General features: G+C 44.8%; 1 protein-coding gene across 1 annotated transcript in view; it reads left to right on the plus strand.

Moving 5' to 3' along the window:
* Positions 1-23,336, plus strand: part of XPO6 (exportin 6) — a gene marked incomplete in the record, with an annotated part of 1,798,279 nt that overhangs the window by 377,591 nt on the left and 1,397,352 nt on the right. The window contains 1 exon segment of the mRNA XM_044089811.1: positions 12,466-12,625. Within this exon segment, the coding sequence (XP_043945746.1) occupies positions 12,466-12,625 (160 nt within the window).

The raw sequence follows: 23,336 nt of genomic DNA on the forward strand, positions 1-23,336 counted from the left end.
GCAACTTCTTCCCATGCTGGGCAAGGAGTGTTGGCTGGTAACTCTAGATCTCAAGGAGGCATACCTGCGTCCCCATTGACCAATCTGCAGAAGATACCTCAGATTTCTTGCAGGATCAGAGCACTATCAATTCTCAGCATTGCCCTTTGGCTTATCTACTGCGCCCAGAGTATTCAGAAAATGCCTGGCATCAGTAATCGCCCATTGCAGACTACAGAATTCAAATTTACCCATACCTGGGCGACTGCCTGCTACAAGGGACAACAAAAGCAAGCTGACAACAGATTTACAAAGGGTCATTTACTTGCTACAAGCACTGGGATACACAGTCAATTTACAAAAGTCAAGGCTGATACCATCCCAAACAAGGACATTCTTGGGGGCGGAATTGGACACAGTAAGACAAATGGCATTCCTAACTACAGAAAAACAAAAAGAACTCCCTCTTTACTTCTTGGCACTAGCAAAACTGAACAAGTTAACAGCAAGAAAGGTACTGCAGGCCTTGGGTTTCATGGCATCATGCATAATCTTGGTTCCATTTGCCAGACTACATATGAGAAAACTACAGTGGTACCTAAAGAATTTATGGTCCCAACACAGACACAGCCTGGAAACAGAAATCCCACTAATTCCATGCTTAAAACAGGAGTTCCTATGGTGGGCTCAGGCATGCCAGTCAAACCCAGCCTACCCTTTCGCAGATGTCAAGCAAGCCAGACCATCACAACAGGCGCTTCAGACCTAGGATGGGGCCCACATGCTGGACAAATCGTGCAAGGATTGTGGACACAGGATCAACTTCACCTGCACATCAACCTAAAAGAAATGCTGGCAGTAAAACTGGCAATCCAAAAGTTCAGACCATTTCTCAGAGGGCCAGTTGATGATAAGGACAGACAACACCACAGTCATGTGGTACATCAACAAACAGGGAGGCACTCATTCATACCCCCTATGCAGAATGACTTTGGAGCTGTGGACCCTGGCACTCAGCTACAACATCCAGTTACAGGCAATATTTGTACCAGGAAAAGAAAACACTCTAGCAGATATATTAAGCAGAACCACATCGGATGCCCACGAATGGCAGCTGCACCCGGACATCTTCAAGACCATCTCAAAGAAATGGGGAATGCCTCAGATAGATCTATTCGCATCACCTCTCAATCACCAGCTCAAAAAATTCTGCACAAGGACATTCCACCCACTAGCATGGAAAGTGGATTCGCTCTCCTTCAGCTGGAAAGGCCTAACAGCATATGCATTCCCATCTCTTCCCTTGATACACAAGGTACTACTAAAAATCAAGGAAGAACGTCCAAGGATAATCCTGATAGCTCCAAACTGGCCAAGAAAACACTGGTACCCACTGCTGAGGAGCATGTCTCGGAACAATATGTGGCCAGTACCCCTGATGCCTTTGATGCTAACTCAGAACAACTACAGCACCATGCATCCAAACCTAAAAACGTTGCAACTGACTGCATGGAACATCACATAGCAGCAGCTAATCCAGAACTTTCCCAAAGAGTTAAAGACATTATTCTTGAAGCACGCAGGCCTTCAACAAGAAGGAACTATGCTGGAAAATGGAAAAGGTTTGTCATTTGGAGTTCTTAAAGAGGAAAAGATGTGTCAAACATAGATATGCCTAACATTCTGGAGTATCTGGCCGAACTTCTTCATTCAGGCCTGTCCTACTCCTCCATCAAGATTCATGCATCAGCTATTTCAGCAGAATACAGCTTTGATCCACCTGTTTTTTCACACCCTTTGCTCAGGCAGTTCCTCAGAGGAATCAAGAATGTAAAACCTCCAAGGAAGCCACCATTACCAGCTTGGGACAAACTTTGTGCTAGAAAAATTGACACTAACACCCTTTGAACCAGCAGCAACAGCAGACCTACAACACCTGTCATGGAAAACTGCTTTCCTACTGGCAATTACGTCAGCAAGGAGGGTTTCAGAACTACAGGCCTTAATGGCAGTGCAACCCTTCCTAATCTTCCACCAAGATAGTGTCCATGAGGACTAATCCTACATTTATGCCTAAGGTGGTATCCAGAGTGTCTTTAAACCAGGCAATCCACCTACCTACCTTCTTTCCCAACCCACAAAACAGGGGGAAAGAATACTGCATACCTTGGATGTACATAGACAGCTACGCTACTACTTGGACAGAACAAAAAGTAACAGAAAGACTGACCAACTTTTTGTAGCCTATGCAACAGGAAGGGAAGGAAGAGCTATTTCCAAACAGACAATCTCCAAATGGATAGGAAATTGCATACGATTCTGTTACTCCTTCCATGGAAAACCAATTCCACAGAACATAAGACCTCATTCTACAAGGGCAACAGCCACTACCACAGCCTTCTTACGAGGTGGCAACCAAAGACATTATTGAGGCTGACTACTTGGACCTCCGTGCATACATTTGCCAAGCATTATAATTTGCCTCTATATTCCAGATCCCGAGCAGGGTTTGCCACTGCTGTACTGCAAGGGATCCTAAACACACCATAATCTACTTTTATCCTCCTCCCTAGTTGGCTATGGTATTCTACCCAGTTGTTATGACTGCAGATGCATCCATGAAGGACATAGTACAGTTTTGTACCTACCATAAATGTAGATGTCCGAACTGGATAGCATCTGCAGTCAGATTCTCCCTCCTTCCCTCTGTGGTACTCCTAGGGTGTTTACCCTCCTAATAGCTAGCTGGTGGGGGGGAGTCTTTCATGGTGTATTTGTTTGTATTTATGTACATACATGCTTATTTTGTGTTTACCTCTATCTTTTTGGAAACATTGGCATCTATCCAAAATTGTTAGCCTTCAAGAGGGCTTCTGGCATCTGGGGCAAGAAACACTGAGGAAGATGGCGTCGGCTGATGCTTTTATACCGAAGACCAACAGAGATGGCGTCGGGTGAAGTGCGACATCAGCGAAGCGGACCCGGACTTTGGAATCCGGCCGACTGAAGGGCTGCCTGACGACAGGACAACCCAGTTGTTATGACTGCAGATGCTATCCAGTTCGGACATCTACATTTATGGTAGGTACAAAACTGTACTTTTGTACCTACCATAAAATGTAGAATAACAAACCATCTGCAGTCAGGATTACCCTCCCTCCTTACCCTCTGAGGTATTCCTAGGGTATTTGCCCATCTAATAGCTAGCTGGGGGGGATCTATTATGGTGTATTTGTTTGTATATATGTACATACATGCTTATTTTTGTGTTTGCTCTCTATTATTTGGAAACATTGGCATTTATCCAAAATTTAGCCTATCCAAGAGGGCAACTGGCATCTGGGGCAAGAAACACTGATTAAAATGGCATCGGCTGATGCCTTTATACCCGAAAAGCTGCAGCTATGACGTCGGGTGAAGTGCGACACCAGCCGAGGCCAGACCCAGACTTTGGAATCCGGCCGACCGAAGGGCTGCCTGACGACAGGACAACCCATTTGTAAGGACTGCAGATGCATTCCTGTTCGGACATCTACATTTATGGTAGGTACAAAACTGTACTTTGTGGATGTTTTGGATGATGTTTTCTCTGACTCCAGTGCTAACCCTGATTCTCTCCCCCCTGCTCCTGTCAAGCCAGACAGATATTATAGGGTCCCTGACTCACAAACATCTCTAAGGCCCACTGTGTGGATCTAGAAACTATTTCACAGGGCACCAAGGGAGTGGCTACTTCCACTGCCAAGAATTCACTACCAGCAGATAGGGAAGCTAGGTCCTTGGAGAGATGGGGTAAAAAAGTTTATACCTCTACCACCCTAGCCATGAGGTCACTTAACTGCCTTTTTCATATGTTTCAGTACCAGGATTTCTTACTGGATGATTTACAGAAAAAGCTAGCCTTTCCTGAGCCTATTGATAGAAAGGCATTGCAGGATCACATACATAACACTCAGCAGGTTAACAATCATTTTCTTCAGTGTGGTTATGATGCATTGGAGGCTTCATGTAGGGCAGCTATGACTGGGGCTGTGATACGTAGACATGCTTGGTTAAAAGATCAGCCATTGCCAGACCAAGTTAAAGTAAAGTTACTTGACGCACCTCTGGAAAAACAGAAGCTTTTTGGTGCTAATGCACAAGATGTGCTGAAATCCATTTAGGAAAAAGCTAAGTCAGTACAGACAGTCAAGGATTTCCTCCAGGTTCAACCACCCAGATTCAGCAGAAACTGGCCTTCAAAGAATTGGTCCTTCCCAGACTCAAACAAGTTTCAAAGGGGAAAAAACAGGCGTGCCCGAGGTAGAGGGCAATACCGAGGATCCTACAGGGGCCGCCAATGGCAACCTCCAAATCAAAGAAGTGGCGCAGGCAGCCCAGCTGCACCACAAGGACAATCACAATGACTTGACTTTTCATACCGCCAACAAAGGCTCAAAGAGAAGCACCTTTGGGTGGAAAATTATCCTTATTCTCAAACTGGCATATCTTAACCAAGGACAACTGGATTTAATAGACAAGGGTTACAGATTCCACTTCCATACTTTACCAATAAGACAAGGCATGCCAAACCTGCCACATCAAAGGGCAGAGGCACTCACTCAAGTTTCAAAGCTGTTAAGTATAAAAGCAATAGAAAGGGTTCCTCCTCAGGAACAAGGCCAGGGATTTTATTCAAGACTGTTCCTTGTTCCAAGAAAATAAAACAAATGGAGGCCTATACTGGACTTGTTTACTCTAAATACTTTTCTCACTGTGCCAAAGTTCAAAATGCTGACGCTGCAGCAACTCCTTCCCATGCTGGGCAAGGGGTCTTGGCTGGGCACTCTGGACTTCAAGGAGACATACCTGCATGTCCCAATCAGACAAAGCTGCAGAAGATACCTCAGATTTCTTGCAGGGACAGAGCATTATCAATTCTCAGCATTGCTGTTTGGCTTATCTACTGTGCCCAGAGTGTTCACGAAATGCCTGGCATCAGTAGTGGCACACTGCAGACTCCAGGGGATTCAAATATACCCCTACCTGGACTGCCTCATACAAGCAGACAACAAACAAACTTTAATAGCAAACTTGGACTATGTCATTCAACTACTGCAGGCCTTGGGATACACAGTCAACATTCAGAAATCAAGACTATTGCCATCCCAACAGATTATTTTCCTAGGAGCCAAACTGGACACAAACACAAATTGCCTACCTCACAGAGGAAAAACAGCAGTTACCAGAGTACTTCAAAGGCCTAGCAAAGCTCTCCCAGCCGACTGCAAGGAAAATCCTGCAGGCCCTGGGGTTCATGGCATCTTGCATTCTTCTGATACCTTTGGCAAGACTTCATATGAGAAAGCTGCAATGGTATTTAAAAAGCTTATGGTCCCAACACAGCCAAAGCCTAGAGGACATAATCCCACTCATTCCATGTCTGCAAAAAGAATTTTTGTGGTGGGCTCAAGCAAGTCAAACAAAGGCATGTCTTTTAGCAGACCTCAAGCAGGTCAAATGATTACAACAGACTCCTCAGATCATGGATGGGGGGCGCACATGGAGGGCAGATGCATTCAAGGTCTATGGACACCAAGGGAAAGACATCTGCACATAAACCAGAAAGAGATGTTGGCAGTGATGCATGCAATCGAGACTTTTGAAAGATCACTACAACAAGGACATTTGCTAATAAGGACAGAACACCACTGTCATGTGGTATATAAACAAGCAGGGAGGCAGTCATTCTTATCCCCTCTGCAGACTAACAATGATTCTCTGGGAAAAATCCCTGAGTCTGAAGATACATTTGCAATCCCAGTTTGTGCCGGGCAAGGACAATATACTGGCGGACAAGCTGAGCAGAAATTTCTTGGATCCACACGAATGGATGCTGCATCCTCACATTTTCTCTCAAATAACAAAGACATGGGGAAGACCGGACGTAGATCTCTTTGCTTCTCACATGAATCACCTGGAAAAGTTCTGCACAAGGACCCACCATCCTCTAGCCTGGAAAACGGATGCCCTCTCCTTCAGCTGGAATTCCCTAAAAATGTATGCATTCCCTCCTCTACCTCTGCTGGCCAAGGTGATACTGAAGATCAAAGCAGAACAGCCAACAGGCATTTTGATAGCTCCAGACTGGCCAAGGCAACACTGGTACCCATTGCTGTTGAGCATAACTCAGACCAAACCGTGGCCTCTGCCCCTATGGCCCCTGCTTCTAACACAACACAATTACAGGACTGTCCATCAAAACCTGAAAACATTGCATCTGACAGCCTGTAGCTTACCATGACTCCTTCCGCTATCTCGCTTTCCAAAAAAGTTCAAGAGATCTTACTGGAAGTACGCAGACCTTCCACAAGGAAAACCTATTCAGCCAAGTGGAAGAGGTTCAGCATCTGGAATGCCAACAGGGGTCAGGATACAACATTACTGAGTATACCTCCGGTATTGGAATACTTGACAGAAATGTTTCATACTGGACTCTCATATTCTTCTATAAAGATTCACGCCTCAGCAATCTCAGCAAAATACAATTGTGATCCACCACTGTTTTCACATCCTTTGCTAAGACAGTTCCTAAGAGGGATAAAGAATATCAAACCTCCCAGAAAACAACCAGTACCTGCATGGGACCTCAATTTCGTTTTGGAAAAATTAACTCTTCCTCCCTTTGTGCCAGCAGCAACTTCAGAGATGCAACTTCTATCATGGAAAATGGTCTTTCTATTGGCAGTCACATCTGCAAGAAGAGTCTCGGAGATACAGGCGCACTCATGGCAGTACCTCCTTTCCTCATTTTTCATCAGGACAGAGTTTCTCTAAGAACCAATCCTACATTCGTGCCAAAAGTAATTTCCAGGGTGTCTTTAAATCAAGCTATTCACCTGCCTACTTTCTTCCCCAATTCTCAAAACAGGGGGGAAAAACTGCTGCATACTTTGGACATACACAGGCAACTACGCTACTACTTGGTCAGAACTAAGGCAACCAGAAAGTCTGACCAACTGTTTGTAGCCTATGCTGCTGGAGTACAAGGAAAAGCAATCTCCAAACAAACGATTTCAAAATGGATTGGACACCATCAGATTCTGCTATTCTTTCCACGGAAAAGGTGTGCCAGCCAATATTAGGCCACATTCCACCAGAGCTATAGCCACATCCACAGCTTTCCTCAGAGGAGTGGCTACAAAGGACATTCTAGAGGCTGCTACATGGAGCTCCGTGCATACATTTACCAAGCACTACAACCTGCCTTTATACTCCAGATCCCGAGCAGGCTTTGCTTCAGCAGTCCTGCAGGGCATTTTAGCTACACCATCCCTTTCTTAGTTCCATCCACCCCCAGCTTGGCTATGGTATTCAACCCATATGTTATGACTACAGTTGCATTCTTGAAGGACATAGTACAGTTTTGTACCTACCATAAATGTAGATGTCCGATAGATATGCAACTGCAGTCGGATTTTCCCACCCTCCTACCCCCCTGCAACTTTCTTTATTGGTCCACTACCCCTATTCCTATTAGCTGGTGGTATCTCCTATGGTGTATCTGTTTATTACTGTTGTGCATGTCTGGAATTGTTTATCCATTCACTAAATTTAGCCTTCCTAGGAGGGCACCTGGCATCTGGGGCAAGAAACACTGAAGAAGATGGCGTCGGCCGATGCCTTTATACACCAGCCATTCTGACGTCGGAGAGGAGGTGACACCAGCCGACGCCGGACCCAGACTTTGGAATCTGGCTGACCGAGGGCTGCCTGAGGCAGGACAACCCATTTGTTATGACTGCAGTTGCATATCTATCGGACATCTACATTTATGGTAGGTACAAAACTGTACTTTGAGTAGCAAAATACTGCAAGAGTTTTTTTTCCCCCCCAAGTCGAAAAAATGTTAGGAACATAAAAATTGATTTGAAGTAGGGACTTCATTTGTCAGCAACCTGTGGGTCTTGGATCCGATATCGGATCCGAACCGGCAACTTGTTTCATAGCCAATGGATCTGAGCTCCTAGCTCCTCCCCTCAGCCATAATCCCCTGCCAACCCTCCATGACCTCAGATCTAGTTTGCCGCGCTTGTGACTAGCTGGATTTTTCAGAGCTCTTAGCGATTTATTAAGAAGTGTGTGTTCTTCCTTTTTTTCTGTCTTTAGACTTAAAACAGTGTGTAAGTGTTAGGTTCCCTTTATTATTTGTACTTTTTATATAGTTTTTTCCCTCCCCTCTCTGGTCGTTAGTGAGTGTGTGTGTTAGTGTTTTGGGGCCTGTGTGCTTGTGTAGTACATTCTTCCCTCCAGTATGGCAGAGGCCCCAAAAGCCATTTTTTCAAAATGTACAGAGTGTGGCCATAAGCCCTCCCTGGCTGATGGCCACACTCGGTGCGTTCGGTGCCTTGGCGTTGAACACCTCTCCTCAGGCTGTACCATCTGTGCAGCGTTCAACCCCAGGGCACTGAAAGAGCGGAGATCGAAGTTGGTCCTGGCGGGACATTTGCCCCCGGACTCTGCTTCGGCCCCCGCTCCTCCCATGGCACTACCACAGCCTGTGGTGGTAGCCACTCCTGCCCCCCTTCCTTCGGCCGGGACTCAAACTCCTGCTAATGTGCCTGAGGACAGGGAGGCCAGGAGGGAGAAACAGAGGGAGAAGCACCACAAGTGGCAGGCCGAGGCCTCCGCTTTGGCCCCACCGGCTAAGCGGGCTTCTCCCTCCACAGCTTCTAGGTCTCCTCCGATCTCCTTGTTTCTCCCCAGGACCCGAGGAGGAGGAGGCCCGATCTCCATCGAGGTCATCGAGGTGGCATTCCAGGCCTGCCTCGGTGGCCTCATCGAGATCGACTTACGGTATGTCAGATGCAGACTTGGAACCGGATGATGCGAAGGTTCATCCAGGCCCAGCTGCAGATGGGAGTGCTCTTGCCCCCCCCCCCCCCCTTCGGGGGGGAGCTCGACACCCTTTTTTGCTCAGATTGCTCCTTCTTCGACCCGCTTCCCGGGTTCGGAGCGTTCGGAGCCGGGCAGCGCCGGAGCCAGGGGTGGGTCAGCGCCGACAGTACTTTGAATCCGACCCTGCCCTAGAGTCTGTCGGATCCGACCTCTCTGAGCCTGGCCCGAGCTTTGAATCCAAGGGATTCAGTGTGCCTTCAGCTCAGTCCAGGTCGGAGCACACTGGTCCTTCGGATCCGACTGTCTCGGCCCCAGCTCCGATCCCTTCATCGGATCTGAGTGGAAGTCGGCTCTCAGAGCCCCCTATCAAAGAAGCTGTACCCCCTTGGGATCTTTCACTAGTTCTTCAAGCCCTAACTGCTCCCCCATTTGAGCCTGCCGCTTCAGTGGATCTCAAATACTTGTCCTGGAAAACAGCATTCCTTGCAGCCATTACTTCAGCGAAAAGAGTTTCGGAACTTCAAGCCCTTTCTGTGAAGCTTCCTTACTTGATTTTTCATCCGGACAGAGTGTACCTCAGGACCAATCCCTCCTTCCTTCCCAAAATAGTATCAGAAACCAATATAAATCAATCCATAAATCTACCGGTCTTCTTTCCTAAATGTCAGAATAAAGGAGAGTACAAGCTGCACTCATTAGATGTTCATAGGCAGCTACGTTTTTATGCTCATAGGACTGCTGGTCACAGGCAATCCGACCAGCTGTTCATTTCCTTAGCCAAATTCAATTTGGGGAAAGCAGTCTCAAAAATCACCTTGTCACACTGGATTTCCCAATGTATTCTTTTAGCGTACTAAGCTTCTGGGAGACCCGCACCTGGAGGAGTTCGCGCACATTCCACTCGTTCCATCTCTACTTCTGCTGCCTTCAAATCTAGAGTTCCGTTGGATGATATTTGTTCGGCAGCCACTTGGGCCTCATCTCATACCTTTATTAACCACTACAAACTGGACGTAATTTCTAGAGGGAGAGCATCCTTTGGCTCCGCAATATCCTTCCATGATGGCCGCCCAAGATTCAGGTAGCTGGGGACTCTGTCCCACAGGTTGCTGACAAATGAAGTCCCTACTTCAGATTAAGAAGTTATGTACTCACCATAACGTTCCATCTGAGTAGGTGGCTTTGTCTGCAACCATCCCCCCCCCTCCTTCCCCCTGGCCTTCAGAATGAATCTATCTAGGTGGTTTATTGGAATACCTTTTTTGGGTATCTATAGAGGGGCAAACTTGATCTGAGGTCATGGAGGGGTTGGCAGGGGATTATGGGTGAGGGAAGGAGCTAGGAGCTCGGATCCATTGGCTATGAAACAAGTTGCCGGCTTGGAGCCGATATCGGATCCAAGACCCACAGGTTGCAGACAAATGAAGCCACCTACTCAGATTGAACGTTATGGTGAGTACATAATTTCTTATTTTTCTTCAGTAATTACTAATGAGTGAGTCACCATAAGAGCTTTATAAATGTATTTTATGTTTTTTTCCTTCCATTTCAAAACCCTTGTGTGACTAGATCTTTTCCAAGAAAATGCAGAATGTTACACTTTACACTTCAGTTATGAATTTCATGCATTTATTTTCTCTATCATTTACAATGAAAAGTTGACACATTCTTAGGCCACAAGAAACGCACACACTTCAAAGTTGATTTATTAATCTGCCAAGAAGTAAAAAAAATGGCAGCACATTGTTAAATTAGTTTTTACCTGGTATCAACATAATGTGCAAATTCAAGAGTTTTAAATGAACTAATTCAGTTGTAATGATGGCAGCAAAATGTAGTCAACTGCTCACCCTGGTCGCCATTGTTAGACTGGATAACTGGAGGGTCAGCTAAGAAAAGATTTATTGGAGGTAACACTCTTAAGGTTTTTATCATTAGGTGGCAGTCCATTAAGAAACGTCTGTGCAGGATGTGTGTGCATGCCCAGTAATCTTTTGACTGCAACTTTCATTGTTTAGTCAAGAAAAGGCTGCTGGGTGTCTAAAGTGAAGGTCTTTGTGGAGGAGTTTATGGCTTTGACAGTGTTACTTGCCCCATTTGAGAACAGCAGTCACTTGAGGTTTTTGACCCTGCTGACTGACGATCTTTCTTAGTCAGCTGGCCCATTTGTTCCCTAAACAAAGGTAAGAGATGACTCATCATTGAAGTGGCCATCAAAGGTTCTTACGGTTTTTGCTGTTCGCATCCCTAACTCCACTGTGCATGAGCAGTAACACACTTGGTAATGGAAGACCAGTGGACCTCATCAGTGAGGGAGTGTTACCCTCTTCCTCGAGTGATGTAACCCTTAGGACAGCCTTGCCTTCCTTTGAAGCCAGTGCTCCATGGGATAATCAGTATCCACCTGGCGTTGTCACGAGCACTCTAAACTTGCCCCCACCTCTGCTGGCAAAGCCTAGTAGCTCCTGTCCTACCCCTACATCAGCTACAACACAGGCTCACAAGCTGCTAGTTAAGCATGGGTTGCCTAGATCAGTCAACATTTTATCCTTCTACATCAGTGGAGCTGAATACATGTATATGTATTTCTGAGGCAGCAGATGCTTGTGTGTATTGGGAGGGGGGTTGCTGCCATTTCTAAAGTTTTCTAAACCTTTCATCTCCAAAATGAAGAACACTACTCATAATGTGGAACAAAAGGGTTGAGAAGGGTGGCCTGATGGTTAAGGTTTTTTCCTGACAAACGCAAGGTGCAGGGTTTGAGGCTCACAAGGGATAAAATGGCTCACAAGGGCAGTTAGCTTAGTACTAACCTATGAACCTAAATGTGGAATACTTGCTAGCAGCTTACTGAAAACTTCAGCTAGAATACTCACAGAATAAACTAACTTTTTTTTTTTTTATTTTTTTTTATTTTTTACTTGACACTGAATGTGTGATGCACCCTTTTTAAAGTGGAATTTCGAGGAACATTGACCTTTTAAGACTCAAAATGAGGAATGTTCCTTGTAATGAGCGACACTTGATATGTTCACATATGGTACAGATCAAAGTATTTAAAGGAGAGTAGTATGAAAATCAAGCCTTTGAATGGCTATAAAACATGCTGTGTTCATAAGTAGATGGGTAAAAAGTCCGGACATGAATGGTAAACTCGCACTTATTGGCGTGGATACTGGAGTGCTTTGATATTATTGGTTTACAGTTTTCTGAACTCACTCCATCCTTTGGGTTGCCCTTGCCTTTACTGATGAAAATTTGTGGGTAAATGAGGTTAGTTGTATTTAGATGCTCAGATGAAGTCTTTTGTGGGTAGATATTTAATGAACAGCTCATTGGCCATTGTCTTGTGGATGGTTCAGGTGCCACTGTTCTGTAAGGAAAAATTATAGATTCATTTAAAATGTTTGCAGATGTTGTACATCTTTATAAATATCACTTTATTTTAATATTTTCTGGAGTGGGCTGATTTTATTTATTTTGCTAATTTAATTCAATTTCACTGAGTTGTAACAGACTAGAAGTACAAAACATTTTATGTTCTACAGATGCCTAGCTTGGAACAGTGTTTCATAGGAAATGTCATGGCGTTTTTCCATTTTCTTGTAGCTGATTCAGTCACCATCTACTACTCCTCTTGGTTTAATAATGCTGAAGACAACATCCGAGGAACTGGCATGCCCACGAGAAGACCTTAGTATTGCACGGAAGGAGGAGCTCAGAAAACTGCTGCTGGATCAAGTGCCAACTGTTCTTAGTCTCCTCACAGGTCAGTCAGTGTGTATTGCTTGATGAGTGTGCAAAGGGAGGGGGAGTGCTGGATACAACATATTTTGACTGCTACAGTCTGCGCCCTTCAAAGAGCGTTGAAAATGGGAAGATATAGTAAACCAAGTGACAGGGCAGCTAACAGCTGGGACATTCATTGTTTAGTATTTGCTTTGAATACTTGCTGCAGAACATGGTTCAAGAAATAGTAGTAGAGGTGTGGACTAAGTTTTGAGTTTGCCTGTAAAATAAAATACATGAAGTTAAATACAAATTTAGAAATGTGCCTCTAGGGCTGTTTTGTTTCTTTCAGAAGTATGCTGCTTTCTGAATTTGCTCCCTGAACTTAATTTAGGTAAATTCAGTAGTAGTTGAAATACATCTGTGGAGTTATGTTGATTTTTGACAAGTTTATTTTTTAGTTTGTTAGGGTAGAATATTGGTCTGAATGGACCATTTTTCAGGTTCAGCCTGGTTACAGAAAAACTTTAATTTAGAATGTAAAGTATAATTGTGTAAGATGAACTTACCGTAACAGTAGATGATTGAATGGTCACTGCTGCAATAACTTTAGCTATATGGGTTATATCTTATCCTCTCAAGGATATAATGGCTGGCCAACTTCCAAGCTTCAGGACGCCTTCCAGGCACCCCCACTGTCAAGCAGCTCGAGCTGAGCTGACTAAAAGGCAAGTTAGGTTGCAAAGCCCTTCAGAGCTTTCCTGCCAGCAGAAAAGGAGGCTGAGCCTTGAAAAGACTATGCTAGGAACAACAAAACATAAATGTCTACACCCTGCTATAAAATACACCAAAATACAAGGGGGTGGAGGGAGGGAGCGGCTACTGCAGCAGTGATCATTCAAACATCTACTGTTATGGTACGTTCAGCTTACAAACCTGTACTGTTCTTCATATTGATCACTACTTCAGTGGTCTTGGCTGTATGGGTAAATTACCATAGCTACATTTGGTAGGTGGAAGTAGTAGAAGAGTCCAAGAGCCCCTTGGTAATGGTCGTAACAAAGGCTGGTCTGGACCTAGAGAAGGAATCAAGCTTGGTGTTTTGTAAAACTATGTACAGAGAACCAAGTAGCATCTTCTAGACTATCTAGAATCCACCCCATGCCAAAAAGCCATAGATGAAGCAAAGGCTCTGGTAGGGAGGGGACTCTACCCCGTCTGGAACAGATTTGTTAAGGTGAGTATAACTTTTTGGAAACAGCTTGTCTGACATAGGTTAGGGTCCCTTCTACTTCTACTCATAAGAAGTACACAATTGATATGAAGATGAGAGAGAGAGTTCTGTCAAGATAGTACCAAAGTTGTTGGTGGACATCCAAGGTAGTGGGTATCCTTTCTCTTTTATTTTTAGATCCAGTAAAGAAAATTGAGGCGATGGATAGTTCAGCTTAAAATAAACTTGGATACCACTTTAGGCATAATGGAAGGACTGGTTCTCAAAGAAACCCTCTCCCTGTGGAAAATGAGGTAGGGTTGACTAGACATAAGAGCTTGTGAAACTAAGATAGTCTTCTTGCAGATGTCAGAGCAGTCAGCAAAACTGTTTTCCATGTTAAGATTCTCAAGTCAGCCAGATTGTTTGGTTCAAATGGAGCAGGTGTTAGTTTCTCTGACACAAAATTAAGATCCCAAGGTGGGGACGCCAGTTTACATCGCAGCGTCTTATGCAAAACCCCTTTCAAGAAAATTTTGACATGAGACTGCATTGAAAGAGGAGGATCTATGGGCAGTCATGCTAAAATGGCCAATTAAATGAACCGTGATAGAGGAATAAGAAAGGCCATGGGATAGAACCTCACATAGTTATTGTAAAACGGAGAAAAAACAGCCCTGAATGGGTGGTGATGTCATTGACACCAGCTAGAAAACCTTTTCCATTCTAGTGGCAGGCTTTCTTTCCTCACATAATACCCACTGCACATCATCCATAAAAAGTTGCCTTAAAGGAATTAAGAAGTTTCCCAGGTATTCAGTTGAAAATGATCGATGCTGGAGTTTATCAGGCACCCCTTTTCTTGTGAGTAGATCCAGTCTGCAAGGAAGCTTGTGGCAATTACCCCTGGCCATTTCTGGAAGAAGGGGAGAATCAGTTGGCTCGGCCAGGAGGGAGTCATTGCAGTGATTTTGGGAGATTCCTTCTGAATTTTCAGAAGTACCCTGAATATTAGAAAAGGTGGAAACTCATACAGGAACATTCCTGTTCAAAGAGAAGAGGCATCTGTCTTCCACATTTTGCATAGCATCCAGGAACAAAATCTTGCCAGCTCCCCACAGATGGATCAAATCTTGGAAGACCCACTGGTTTTCATTTCTGAGGGTTTGCCCTGGGCCTGCTCAGCTTGTCTGCCACACAGTTTTGCTCTGACAGAATGTAGAATGCAGGTAGGGTGAGTTTGTGCTGTGAAGCTATATCCCAAGTTAACATGGATAGTCTGCAAAGCGAGTAAAACCTGGATCCCCTCCCTTGCTGATGTACCAGAAGACTGTGGTATTGCTAAAATCATTTTGAAGATGTCCTGGGGGCAAAAGATGGTTCAGAGAGTTGTCTTGATCAGGGCAAGCATCTTCTAGATATTTGTGGTTGCACCTGGCCTTGGTGTCAGACACCCCTGCACTTTTATTCCTCATGAAACTGCTCCACAAGCGAAGTCTAAAGCATCTGTGGTAACTGATTTGGAGCAAGGAGGGAGAAGGGGAGACCTGGACTTAGATATCCATTATCGCCACCAAAAGATTTCTCTTCTGACAGACTCCAGCACTGGGATTTGAAAAGGTAAAGGGTGTTGATGCTGGGACCAGAGAGATTTCAGATACCGCTGTGCCTTTCCCATGTGGAGTCTTGCCAGGGATTTCATGACTGTCAGATGCAATACTACCCACAATCCTGAGGTAGTTCCTCACAGTGGCTGAAGTCTGAGTGGAAAACCTTAGAAGCTTATCCAAGGATAAATTTTAATTTTTTTTTCCTGTTGGGGAAAAAGAGTTCTCTGACATTCCAGGAATAGTCCTGTGAGAAGTCAGACTTTTGAATGTTTTCTTGCAATCCCATCTTTTGTAAGAGATGTCTCACCCAAGAGAGAGAGATTCCTGATACTTTGAAAAAGACTGTGCAAAGATAAGCAAATTGTCTAAATTTGGAAAAATATTGGTACCCTGTAGTCTGCAGTGAACTGTAACTGGAGCTAGATACTTTATGAACATTTAGGTAAGAGTGAAAGTCCAAAGGTTAAGGTAGAGAGTGATCCAAACATACAGAATGTTGAGAAAGGTCTGAAATCTGAATGAATAGGAATGTGAGGATAAATACCCAAGTTTGAAATCATCAGGAATCTTAAGAGGAAGAGATAACAGGTTGTGAAGTGACATTTTTCAATTAGGGCACTATCAGAAACAGGTGATCCAGAATCTGTCTCCAAGAAGGAAAGGAGGAATTTCCTCCCAATGTCATTTATATTAAGAGGGAGGAGCATAGGGTGACATACAAGAGTGGAGGAAGATCCACACAGGTGGATTATATCTTGTGTAGGAGGGCTGGTTTGAAGGAGATTGGAGACTAAAGTAGTGACTGGGGAAAGTGTAGTTAGGCAGCATAGGATGGTGGTTTGTAGGATGACTTTGATCCGAAAGAGGAGTGCGAGGGCAGCACCAAGGATCAAATGGAAATTGAAAAAGGGTAATTGTGAGGTGGAGTTCAGGGATGAGTTAAGACAGGCACTGGGTGGCAGTGAAGAGTTACCAAATAGCTGAGCAACAGCAGAGCTAGTAAGGGAGACTGCTAGAAAGGTGCTTGGTATGACGTCTGGGCAAAGGAAGGACTACAAGGAGACATGGTGGAATGAGGAAGTGCAGGAGAGTATACAGAGAAGGAGGCTGGCAAAGAAGTGGGATGGTCTGAGATGGAAGTAGACAGGAGTATAAGGAGATGAGGTGCATGGCAAAGAGAGAGGTGGCAAAGGCTAAGGATAAGGCATATGAAGAGTATGAAAGGTTGAACACTGAGGGAGAAAAGGACCTGTACTTATTGGCTAGACAGAGGGACCGAGCTAGGAAAGATGTGTAGCAGGTAAAGGTTGTTTGTCTTTCGGCTTTTCCCAGTTAGGGGTCGCCACAGCGGAACTCCAGTCTGCTAATGATTGGCAGTTGGGTTTTATGGTGCAGAGTTGCCAGCCCGATGCCCAGCCTTCAACGAAGGCACGCCCATTCAACGCATGTCTTTCGAATGCCCACTGGACTGCGGGGAGGACATGCAGACTCCACACAGAAGGCACTCCCAACCAAAGCCGAGAATCGAACGGGAGAACCTCTTGCTGTGCGGCAACAATGCTACAGAGCAGCAGGTAAAGGTGATAAAGGATAATGAGGGAAACATACTCACAGGCGAGTAGTGTGTGTTGAGGAGATGGAAAGAGTACTTTGAGGGGTTGATAAATGAAGAGAATGAGAGGGAGAGAGGGTTGGATGATGGGATAGTGAATCATGAAGTACAATGGATTAGCAAGGCGAAAGTAAGGATAGCTATGAAGAGGGTGAAGAATGGAAAGGCTGTTGGTCCAGATGACGTACCTGTGGAAGCATGGAGATGTTTAGGTGAAATGGCAGTGGAGTTTTTAACCAGATTGTTTAATGAAATCTTGGAAAGTGAGAGGATGCCTGAGGAATGGAGAAAGTGTTTTGGTACAGATTTTTAAGAATAAGGGTGATGTGCAGAGCTGTAGTAACTACAGAGGCATTACATTGATCAGTCACAGCATGAAGTTATGGGAAAGAATAGTGGAAGCTACGTTAAGAAGGGATGTGATTAGTGATGAGCAATATGGTTTCATGCCGGGAAAGAGCACTGCAGATGTGATGTTTGCTCTGAGAGTGTTAATGGAGAAGGTCAGAAGAAGCTGCATTGTGTTTTTGTAGATTTAGAGAAAGCATATGACAGGGTACCTAGAGAGAGTTGTGGTATTGTATGAGGAAGTCAGGAGTGTCAAGAGTGGTACAGGATATGTATGAGGGTAGTGACAGTGGTGAGGTCTGTGGTGGGAGTGACGGATGCCTTTAAGTTGGAGGTGGGGTTACATCAAGGATCCAGCTCTGAGCCCTTATTTGCAATGGTGATGGACAGGTTACAGACTAGATCAGACAGGAGTCCCTGTGGACTATGATGACATTGTGATCTGTAGTGAGAGTAGGGAACAGGTGGAGGAAACACTGGAGAGATGAAGATATGAACAAGGAAAAGATCACAGTAAGCTGCCTGTCAGGCACTAGAATCCGCCACATAACACAAGCACTCGGGTCACTCCACAGCAAGTACAAGTATGACTCAGACATTGTCCATGCCGGTGTGAACGACCTGAGACGTACCTCCCTGGACTACATGAAAAAAGACCTAGAGGAGCTCTCAGATTATGTAGCCCAGGCCGGTATGACCCTGACCCTGAGCAGTATCCTACCCTCACCAAGAATGATGCGACAATACAGAGACAAAATGATCAGCTTTAATAATTGGCTTAATTACTGGTGTCATTCTAAGGGGATCCAATGTCTGTCTGCCTGGGATGACATGCTTGACAAGCCACGCTGCTTCTGAGGGACGGCTTGCACCTGTCACCCTGGGCTTCCGGATATTGGCAAAGGCTATTGCCACCCCATAGTGCCTTTTTAGGCAAGGCTCAAATGATAAACCTACCACCTAGAAAACAAAAATGGAGAAAAACTAAGGGTAATACTGCTCAATGCCAGAAGTCTAAACCTCAAGATGCACGCCCTCGAAGCCCTCCTCAGTATGGAGAACATCGATGTCTGTGCTGTGACTGAAACCTGGTTCAAGGCTCCTAAGAGCACCCCAGCACTATCGGGTTATACCTCATATCATGCGTTCCAGCCCCAAAATCCGGACCGAACCACAAAAGGAGGGGGAGTATCCATATTCATAAAGGATACCCACACCTCCAGGTTAGTGGCAATGCACGAAGCATCAGAGACCATCCAGGTGCAATTAACCATAGGTAAAACTGCCCTACAGTTTGTAACATGCTACAGACCACCTTCTCAAACTCAGGAAGCCCACACAGCCTTCCTGAAGACACTGGAGAGTATGAATGTCTCTCCAAACACCATCATATTGGGTGACTTCAACTACCCAAACATAGACTGGGAACATTACTCAAGCCCCAACACCCTAGCCCAAAGGTTCCTTGAGTTCATAAACTCAAATGCTATGGAACAACTAGTCACCATTCCCACAAGAGGAGAAAATATACTAGACCTGATCATCACAAACATGGGGACAAAATGCTCCACACCGGAAGTATATCCCTCATTGGTGAGATCAGACCATAAATGAATCTCACTGGAGATCCACATCCCGCCCCCACCCCCAGCAAAAAAGACCACAGTGAAGAACTTCTCAAAAGCAAACTTCACACTTCTTAAGACTGGAGTGGTATCCTTCAAGGCCCCCGGGCCAGTGGAAACCACAACCCACGCTGCTGAAACCCTTACAAATATGAGCACCTCCAGGAATGTATGGATCAAGCAATCCCTAATAAAATCAGGACCCTTTCCACCAAAGGCAGGCGCCCGGTCTGGTGGACTCCAGCCATAAACAAACTCTACAACAAGAGGAGAAAGCTACTACATGACAGAGCAAAATCCCTAAATGGGAAGGCATCTCTGATCAATACTAGCAAAAAACTACGATCACTCATAAAATCATCCAAGGCCAACTTTGAGAGAAAAATCGCTAATGACACAAAAGACAATCATAAAGCCTTCTTTAGCTATGTTAGAAACCTGGGTGGAAACTCACAGATATGCTCAGAATTAGTCCAAAATGATAAAAAATCACTGAACCCACAGACATTGCCAACATACTGGCAGACAGGTTCAGTGCAAATTTCTTCCCCCCCTCCCCCCCCAAAGGAGAAATATCTATCCCACCAGAGTCTAGCCTCCCCAACATCTCAGATGCCCAGGTGAGAGCTGCTCTCTCTAAAGCAAAAAACACAGAATCAATGGGACCGGACGGTGTCCCTGGCTGTGTGGTACACTAACTCAATGAGGAACTAAACCCACACATAAGGCTGCTGTTTAATCTTAGCCTTACTACAGGATACGTACCCAAAGAATGGCGTATGGCAACTGTGGTCCCACTCCACAAAGGCGGTGCTTCTACGGACCCTGGAAATTACCGCCCCATAAGCTTGACGAGCCTTGTCTGCAAAGCTATGGAGAGGATCATAATGGAACTCATAAATAAAGACATTGGGGACCTACAGACACTGGATCCTACCCAATTTGGCTTTGTCAAGGGCAGATCCTGCCTCTTGAACTTGGTCGACTTTTTGAAACAGTCACTAAGGCCATTGATGAGGGTAAGGCAGTTCACACAGCCTACCTTGACCTAGCAAAGCGTTGACACAATACCCCACTCGGGCATCATAGAAAAGCTCACCAGCTTAGATGTAAACCCATATGTCACAAGATGGGTTGCAAACTGGCTCAAGGACAGAACACACAGGGTTAGAGTTGCTGGTGCCATGTCAGACTCTAAGCCGGTCACGAGCGGTGTCCCACAGGGCTCAGTCCTGGGCCCCCCTCTTGTTCGGCATTTATTTTTCTGAAGTGCAGGCAAACATAGGGAGATTGTGGCTGACAAAATTTGCAGATGACTGCAAACTGGGCACCATAATTGACGCTCCATCAGACACAGACATCCTCCAGAAAGGTCTCATAGAAATGGATAAACTGGTGCCAGAGCCATGGCCTTAAGCTAAATGCCAAAAAATGTATAGTCATACCTTTTGGGAAAAACAAGGTAACCCCTAATTACCACATAGGTGGTAATCCATTGTTATCAGGGACCTGGGGACCCAAGTTGACAGTAACCTCTCTTTTGACACTCACATTGCCAAAGTGGTTAGGAAGACCTTCTACATTGCCCACCTGATCATGAAGGGATTCACATCCAGATCAGGAGAGGTCATTGTACCCCTGTACTCTTCACTTATCAGACCAATGATTGAGTATAACGCCCCATTCGGAATGTACCTTACCCAACACCTGCAGCAGTTGGAAAGACCCCAAAAGTTCCTCACCAAAAGGATAAAGGGGCTCAGACATATGTCATATGATGCCCGACTGAAGAAACTCCAGCTCTATTCAGTCGCATACCGTCTGCTCAGAGGTGATCTGTGCCTGACATACAAGGCCATGTCCAACCCGGAATTAATGGACATGCTCCACCTCAAAAAATCCAAATCCACCAGAGCCACGAGAGCAAGAGACTTAAACCTCAACACGGATATAAATAGGACGTGCTGGAGGGACAGATTCATCACCCAGAGACTCCCTACACTATGGAACAGAATCCCAGTCCATGTGAGGCAGAGCCCCTCACTGACTCTGTTCAAGAGAAATCTTGACGAGTGGATGGGAGATCGTAGGTTTACCCCGGGAATCATCTCTATCACTGCTGGACAGAGGCACAGCAAACTAATGGGTATAGTATTCTCATCCTAAGGGGTGGTGAAAGCCACACACACTCTGGCTAAGCTTATAAATGCCCTAGGGCAGATAGCCTAGTGTGAACCTATGAACCTATATGCTCTAGAGAGAAGAATGAAGGTCAGCAGGACTAAGACAGAATGTGTGTGAATGAGAGGGAGGTTAGAGGAATGGTGAGGATGCAAGGGGTAGAAATGGCGAAGGTAGATGAGTTTAAATACTTGGGATCAGTAGTTCAGAGTAATGGTGAGTGTGGAAGAGAGGTGAAGAAAAGAGTACAGGCAGGGTGGAGAAGACTATCAGGAGTGATTTGTGACAGACTAGTAAGAGTGAAAGGGAAAGTCTACAAGAGGGTAGTGAGACCAGCTGTTATATGGGTTTGAGACAATGGCATTGACAAGGCAAGAGTTTGAGCTGGATGTGGCAAAGTTAGATGAGATTTGCACTGGGTGTGATGAGAGTGGACAGGATTAGGAAAAAGTATATTAGAGGGTCAGCCTAGGTTGGAAGGTTTGGAGACAAAGCCAGAGGCGCAAGATTACGTTGGTTTGGACATGTGCTGAGGAGGGATGCTGAGTATATTGGGAAAAAGATGCTAAGGATGAAGCTACCAGGTAACAGGAAAAGAGGAAGCCTAATATAAGGTTTATGTATGTGGTGAGAGAGGACATGCAGGTGGTTGGTGTGGCAGAGCAAGATGCAGAGGACGGGAAGAAAAGGAAACAGATAATCCGCTGTGGCGACCCCTGACAGGAACAGCCGAAAGAAGATGATTGTCATTTGTAATTTTGATGAATGATGGTCTGAACCCATTTGTCTGAAGTAATCTGTTACCAAAGAGGAAAAAGAAAAAAAAAATTCAAGCCTTCCTGAAAGAAAAAGGAGGCCAGGGTCGGAGTGGGTCACAAGGTCTTTTTAATAGTCGGACGTATTGGACTGTCCTTGGTTTGAGGAGGTTAGAGTTCTTTTTTGGAACTCCATTGCCATTCTAAGTGTTTTTACCCAAGAAGAAAATCCCGCAATGTGGAAAAGGAGAGCTGAAAAATCTCAGCTTGCTCTCTTAACCTAACATTTTGATCACCTCTGTAGCAAATGGGCTAATCACTAAATCTGTATCCAAGATAAATACTAAATCTGTATCCAGTTGTGAATTTCAAATGTAATTTTTAACATCAAGTGGAAGGTTCTAAGAGTGCAGCCATGCAAAAACCTCCTTAAAACAGTACCAGTGGTTATAGCTCGGGAAGAAGTGTCAGCAGAGACATACAGTATAACCAGCAATGAGTAGTGTCCTGTGCAAAAGAATCCAAGTTATTTAAGCTAGATTTTTCCTCCTAAGAAGTAACTTCAGATATAATGTTCCTCATTCTTTCATAAGCTTAAACCCAAGTTGCAGCAGTATACACTTCTGCCATACTCCTCAATAATTTTCCCATCCTTCTCGGAAAGAGTAGGATTGGAATTTAAAAAAAAAAAAAAAAAATAGCAGCAGTGGGATCAACTTAGCTGTGGGCAAGGTTTGGTAATGTATAAAAAGTTGAGACTGAGGAATTTGAAGAATATTATGCATCCTGTCTACCTTTCTTTTCTGTAGCTGGGTGACTAGCGGGAAATTTGCAGACAGTAATGCATACACCCTCAAAAGTTGACAACAGGAGGAATGGTTATAAGGTCCAGAAAATCCTTCTGTAAAACTCATAGCTTTTTAAGGAGGGACTGAGAAATCTGTGTTCTCCCAGTGAAAACACTGGCACATTCTAGCGATAGTCTCAGAGAAAGAGAAATCCCTACAAGGGAGAATATGAAACTAAGCTCTCCTCTGAGTTGGAGTTAGAAATCTGAGAGAGAAAACAGTGTCCGTCTCGCCATCTTCCTGTTCAGATTCAGAATCTTTCCTCTTCAGGAAAAGAGGAATCTTTATTTTACCAGAAACTGCTCTACTAGATGGAGCAATAGCCTAAATTATACCTTGTGCCAGACCCATTAAACTACTCCTGTCTTAGAAAATTGAGGAGGAGTAGATACATGCTTAGATTTCTGTTCCTTTTTGCAGGAAGAATGGAGTCAACCACATTACTAATGGCGGCAGCTGCTTTCCAGGGATGGGCACAGCATTCTGACACAACAGTGGCTTTTCCTTGCCCCGACTGAAGGGGAATCACAACAGCTGCAGATGACATGGCTAACCCTCC

The sequence above is a fragment of the Protopterus annectens genome, chromosome 12.part0, assembly GCF_019279795.1.
Source record: "Protopterus annectens isolate FY-2018-M chromosome 12.part0, PAN1.0, whole genome shotgun sequence".
In the NCBI taxonomy this organism is placed as follows: domain Eukaryota; kingdom Metazoa; phylum Chordata; order Ceratodontiformes; family Protopteridae; genus Protopterus; species Protopterus annectens.